Source organism: Diaphorina citri, unplaced genomic scaffold (genome assembly GCF_000475195.1).
Source record: "Diaphorina citri unplaced genomic scaffold, Diaci psyllid genome assembly version 1.1 scaffold383, whole genome shotgun sequence".
NCBI lineage: Eukaryota > Metazoa > Arthropoda > Insecta > Hemiptera > Psyllidae > Diaphorina > Diaphorina citri.
In genome coordinates, this window is record NW_007377818.1 from 155,114 (window position 1) to 161,190 (window position 6,077).

The 6,077-nt window shown below is 37.3% G+C and overlaps 1 protein-coding gene and 1 long non-coding RNA gene across 4 annotated transcripts in view; one reads left to right on the top strand and one right to left on the bottom strand.

The window, feature by feature from the left end:
- LOC103508274 (mitochondrial GTPase 1) overlaps positions 1–2,859 on the bottom strand; it is a 7,167-nt gene extending 4,308 nt beyond the window's left edge. Inside the window, exons 1-2 of one of the 3 annotated variants that reach the window (XM_008472810.3) lie at positions 1,457–1,568; positions 944–1,102 (exon numbers count right to left, since the gene is read on the bottom strand). In XM_008472810.3, coding sequence (XP_008471032.1) covers positions 944–1,040 — 97 coding nt within the window. In that variant the 5' untranslated portion in view covers positions 1,041–1,102; positions 1,457–1,568. Of the gene's footprint in view, positions 1–943; positions 1,103–1,320; positions 1,336–1,456; positions 1,569–2,656 lie in introns of those variants that run through there. The other 2 variants (XM_008472811.3, XM_026822915.1) reach the window with 2 other exon arrangements.
- Positions 2,860–4,763: 1,904 nt separating this feature from the next.
- The window catches only part of LOC113467030, a 44,788-nt gene continuing 43,474 nt past the window's right edge, over positions 4,764–6,077 (top strand). The window contains exon 1 of the long non-coding RNA XR_003391254.1: positions 4,764–4,954. This is a non-coding gene — a long non-coding RNA (uncharacterized LOC113467030). The remainder of the gene's footprint in view (positions 4,955–6,077) is intronic.

Below are 6,077 nucleotides of genomic sequence, written 5' to 3' on the forward strand. Positions count from 1 at the left end.
CTGCCTGCAACCCTAGTGCTTGAAAGGCCATTCCCACACGTCAAAAAAAAAAAAAAAAAAAAAAAAAAAAAAGTGAACAACAAGTGGGAATGGGGTCTTAGCTGACAAGGCAGGTGATTTTTTTATTTATGCAAAAGAGTTACATTCACAGAAATTCCTATCCAAAAATGTCGTCCTATAAAAGTGGTGAGATCAGAAAATTAAGGCCAAGTCTGCATTCCCAGTTTTTTGTGTCTGCTGAAAATACTGAATCTCAATTCCTTCAACCTTCTCTCAATTTCAACTTAGTTATATTTTTCCTACTCAAATAAATAAATAATTTAATGTGAAACCCCCAAGGAAAAGCCTTAATTTTTTGATCTCACCACTTTTATAGGACGACATTTTTGGATAGGAACTTGGCATTTTTTTCAACTTTTGTTTTTGTGGGGGATCTCACTCCTTTTGTCTAATGCATGCGGTTGCGCTTTGCACTCCCTTGTGTTTGGTCGCGCTGCGCGCTCCCGAGGCTTCGCAGGGTATGCATAAGGTGCGCTTTGTGCTCCCAGAGCTTCGCCCCTGAGGCCTTATATCGTGCCTGAGTTTTGTTTCTAAGAAATTAAATCTGAAATAATAAACACAGGAAAAGTATTGCTGGCCTCAAAGTGTGTTCCCTGTATTAACTCCGCCTATGGGTAGAGCCCAGAGCAACTTTTGCCCAATTTCAGATTTTTCCCTTTACTTAGGTCCCTTTACAATATACACATTAACATAATATATGGTCCAAATTTTGTAACAATACGTGCAAAATTAACGGAGTTATGATAGGGGTAAAAATGGCTTGAAATGTTTCGTGAAATATACACATTGGCGTGCTGAGGCCAGACCTTGGCCTGGCGCACTATCGTGTGCCTAGATAGAGATATTAACACTTCATTTATAAAAATAGGTATTTTGTATCTACCTGGAAACCATTGAATGTTTTGTCTTCTAGCTTGAGAAACTTCAAACTTGGATCGCATTGAGCTCAATGTAAAAGCATTCTTCAGAACTTTACTCATTGTGTGTTCTTGACACCAATTCCTTTGGGTCTTAAAATCAAGTAGAATTTGTTATTTTAAATCTGAAAGAGAAGATAGGATAATGTTTAAGTGACAAAGAAATACAGTGGAACCTCAATATAGCAAAATTCTCAATATACCTAACAAAGAAAAGTTGATTTCCCTTCCCTTAAGAGTCAAAAACCTCAGTATAGCAAAGTAAAAAGAATAGATACAACGAAGTAATTTGGGGCACGAGCCTGAGAAAATTACCTCAGTATAACGAAATGGATTGAATTACCTCAGTATAGCGAAGTGAGATCCTTGGACTCTACTAAGCCAGGATCCTCATAGCATGATGAAATGATGTTTATCGCCTGAACTGATAACTTTAAAAGTGGGGACTTTATACAACTTTTCTAGAATGATTTCCTTACCATATTACACAGGTTTTCCAGTAAGACAATGCTTGGAACAAGAATTTTCAGCACGTTAGATGTAAATGATTTTTTTATTTAATCTCAAAAAATTTGAATTTTTCTTTTTTTTTCTTTTGGACTTTATTTTAGTTCAGCGCTAACTTCCCATAAATGTTTTACTTCCCCCTTTTATGTGTGAGAAGTTAGCGCTTTTGGCAATAATAACGGCAACCCTGCCGTCTGTGTGAACTCCTTGGCAACATCGCCAAAAACGCTAGTTTTCGAGATTTCGTCTTGAGTGGTGGATGTATGTCGGTGTTTTTTCGTGTTTTTTCTCCCCAAAAGTTTAACTTTTTAATCGAAATTTAATTAAATTGTCTCCTAATAAAGTGTTTTATAGTGAGAACGTCTTGGTCGTTTTGGCAGAGTTTTGGATAATTTGACTGTGAAAATTCAGTGAAGGAAAGCTTTTTAGCCTGTATTCTTGTCTTGGTTATATTTTTCCTACTCAAAGAAATAAATAATTTAACGTGAAACCCCTAAGGAAAAGCTGTAATTTTCTGATCTCACCACTTTCATAGGACGACATTTTTGGATAGGAACTTGGCCTTTTTTCAACTTTTGTTTTTGTGGGGGATCTCACTCCTTTTGTCTAATGCATGCGGTCGCGCTTCGCACTCCTTTGTATACGATCGAGCTGCGCGCTCCCGGGGGTTTTGCGGGATTGTGCATACGGTCGCACATCGCGCTCCCTTGTGTTTGGTCGCGGTGCGCGCTCCCGAGGCTTTGTGGGGTATGCATAAGGTGCACTTCATGCTCCCAGAGCTTCGCCCCTGAGGCCTCATATCATGCCTGAGTTTTGTTTCAAAGAAATTAAATCTGAAATAATAAACACAGGAAAAGTTTTGCTGGCCTCAAAGTGTGTTCCCCGTATTAACTCTGCCTATGGGTAGAGCCCAGAGCAACTTTTGCCTAATTTCAGATTTTTCCCTTCACTTAAGTCCCTTTACAATATACACATTAACATAATATATGGTCCAAATTTCATAACAATACGTGCAAAATTAATGGAGTTATGATAGGGGTAAAAATGGCTTGAAATGTTTTGTGAAATATACACATTGGCATGCTGAGGCCAGACCTTGGCCTGGCATACTGTCATGTGCCTAGATAGAGATATTAACACTTCATTTATAAAAATAGGTATTTTGTATCTACCTGGAAACCATTGAATGTTTTGTCTTCTAGCTTGAGAAACTTCAAACTTGGATCGCATTGAACTCAATGTAAAAGCATTCTTCAGTACTTTACTCATTGTGTGTTCTTGACCCCAATTCCTTTGGGTCTTAAAATCAAGTAGAATTTGTTATTTTAAATCTGAAAGAGAAGATAGGATAATGTTTAACTGACAAAGATATACAGTGGATTATTTGTTAGGTTTATATTAGACATCCTATGTATTAACATTATTCTTACCGTTTCTATTATTACTGGATACTAGGTATTTGTGTTTTTCTACTCCGACTCGAGTTTCGCCTATCTTATAGGCATCTTCATGGGAAACTGACTATTGGGTTGTTGTTGTTGTTGTTGCTGATAGTGACAATGGGGGTGGGGGTACTGTCACCTGATCATAAATCAGCTGGTTCCTTAGATACACTAGATTAGGGACCGTTTCAACGATTTCGTTCACACACTTCCCGGTTTCTACGGCGTTATGGATCTCGATTTGTTCGTGGTAAAGAATGTCCCGGAAGTGCGAGCCTACCCAAAGCATTTTATGTTCGGCCTTGTTAAGATCGTGACCGGTTTCGAGAATGTGTTGCGCGAAATTTGATTTTTCGGGTTTGTTGTTACGCGCCGCGGCAAAGTGGTCGCGAAGGCGAGTTTTTGGGTTCTTTTGGGTTGGGTAGGCTCGCACTTCCGGGACATTCTTTACCACGAACAAATCGAGATCCATAACGCCGTAGAAACCGGGAAGTGTGTGAACGAAATCGTTGAAACGGTCCCTAATCTAGTGTATCTAAGGAACCAGCTGATTTATGATCAGGTGACAGTACCCCCACCCCCATTGTCACTATCAGCAACAACAACAACAACAACAACAACAACAACCCATACACTGTGGTGATGGGCTAGGCTGGTTAGGGTTGGAATAGAAAAAAAATATACCTGCTCGAATGAGACTAAAAAGTCCCTTTACCCCAGCAGTCTAATCAAGGGATCGTGTATTTTATGGGTTTAACATAGTACAATACATGATGTTTACAACAGACCTTGCTTAATTATTAAAAAAAGAAAAGTGTACTTACTGATGGTATTTTTTTTTTTCTTTTTTTAGGGCTTTAAAAGTAAGAAATCCCCTCAAAAAAAGTTTTTTTCAGTTGGAGCATTTTAGTGAAATTGCAACTTTACCATGTTTTTAATAAGAGAGAGGTGAGAGGTCTCCTCAAATGTAAATGCTACAAATGTAAAGTAAGTAGAAGGGAGACCATATTCTCTCTTCTAGGTTTTACTGTCCTCTCAGGTTGCTAAAAATCCAAGGAATGTTTATGGTAAAACTAGCAGTTACCCTTGTAAGAGGGTTGTTTGAGAATAAGTTGAGTAGGTGCCTATACATGAGTGAACATGTTGGAATTTCAGTGTAGCTAGATTTTACTTTTTGCCTTCTACAGCAAGGGAAAAGAGCTAATGAAAAGGGAGACGTTAAACAGAGAGTAGACTAGAATCTGGCTTTGGGTCTATAAACAGGGAGAAGAACAGCTAACCCTAACCAGCCTAGCAAGCTGGCAACCCTAAAGGGTTTTCTCTCTGCTTTTAAAGAAAGACCAAGCACAATTTCTCTTGATGATTGACTGCGGTTCAGGATGAGCCAGCCAATTTAACATGGCTAGAGCTAGAGACCATCACCCCGGTGTATAGCAGATACAAAAAGATATCTTTTCTTCATTCTGCTATTGCCATTCAGCGAAAGCTAAAGCTGCTAAAACAACAACAACAACAACAACAAGCTAATGAAAATTTCTTTCTGCCCAATGCTTGGAACAAGAATTTTCAGCACGTTCGAATTTAGATGATTTTTTATTTAGGTAATCTCAAAAAAATAAAAAATTTGAAACTCCCCTGTGCCAGATCCGAAAATTTGAATTTTTTTTTCTTTTGGACATTTTTTTCAGTTCAGCGCTAACTTCCCATAAATGTTTTACTTCCCCCTTTTATGTGTGAGAAGTTAGCGCTTTTGGTAATAATAACGGCAACCCTGGCGTTTGTGTGAACTCCTTGGCAACATCGCCAAAAACGCCAGTTTTCGAGATTTCGTCTTGAGTGGTGGATGTACGTCAGTGTTTTTTTGTGTTTTTTCTCCCCAAAAGTTTAACTTTTTAATCGAAATTTAATTAAATTGTCTCCTAATAAAGTGTTTTATAGGTCTGTAAGACCTGTGGTTCAGAACTGTTTGTTTTGGGCTCAAATCCTCTCTTCATTTCAATCGGATATTTCTTCAGGAAGATCAAAAAGGTAGGTAAACATTTTTTTTAATTTTTCCTATAAAAAAAATTGTAAACAAAATTTTAAGCATGCAAAGATTGCAAAGTTTTTTTCAAATTTCAGATTTTAGATGGAATTTCCCTGAAAAATCCAAAATCAAGTTTTCCTCAATAGTTTACATTATACAAACTTTGGAAATCTGAGCTCTGTCTTTCGTTTGTACCTTCCAACAATGTAAGCTGTCTATCTACAATATCTACATGAGATAAGGTCAGTCATCTTGAGATCCAAAAATAAATTTGGGTAGGTACAGAGGTAGGTGGTACCTTTCTTATGAAGCAAAATATTTCTTGTAGCATTATTATGTGGTCATGGAGATTTGATCAAAAGTATGTACTCAATGTATCTACGTAAGATAGGTACCTACAGTGTATGTAAGGCACTTTATCACAGGTACCTATATGAATGGTACCATCACCTATTCCCCTTAAACAATTTGAGCTTGTTATCCTTGGGTGTTTTAGATACTGGTGGAAAAGCACGGATAAAATTTTCACTCGGAGAAGGATTACAATGTAAGCTGTCTATCTACATGAGATAAGGTCAGTCATCTTGAGATCCAAAAATAAATTTGGGTAGGTACAGAGGTAGGTGGTACCTTTCTCATGAATCAAAATATTTCTTGTAGCATTATTATGTGGCCATGGAGATTTGATTGAAAGAATGTACTCAATGTATCTACGTAAGATAGGTACAGTGTATGTAAGGCACTTTATCACAGGTACCTATATGAATGGTACCATCACCTATTACTAATTTTATGCCTATTCTTGTTATCCTTGGGTGTTTTAGATACTGGTGGAAAAGCACGGATAAAATTTTCACTCGGAGAAGGATTTTGAGAATTGCATCTTTTATAGGGGGTTAATAGGTGTATAAGCGACGAGTGTTATAAACCACAATTAATACACTGGCCATACACCGGTAAAAAACTGCAATACCGGAGAACCGTTTTTTTTACTTTCCTTTTTTTTTTCAAAATGGCCGCAATTTGAAATTTTTACATATATGAATTTTTTGATTTATTTTTTCAAAGTGAATTTTGTGAAGTTGAAAGTCACCGCTATTTCTTTTAAAATGGGAAAGCAGATTG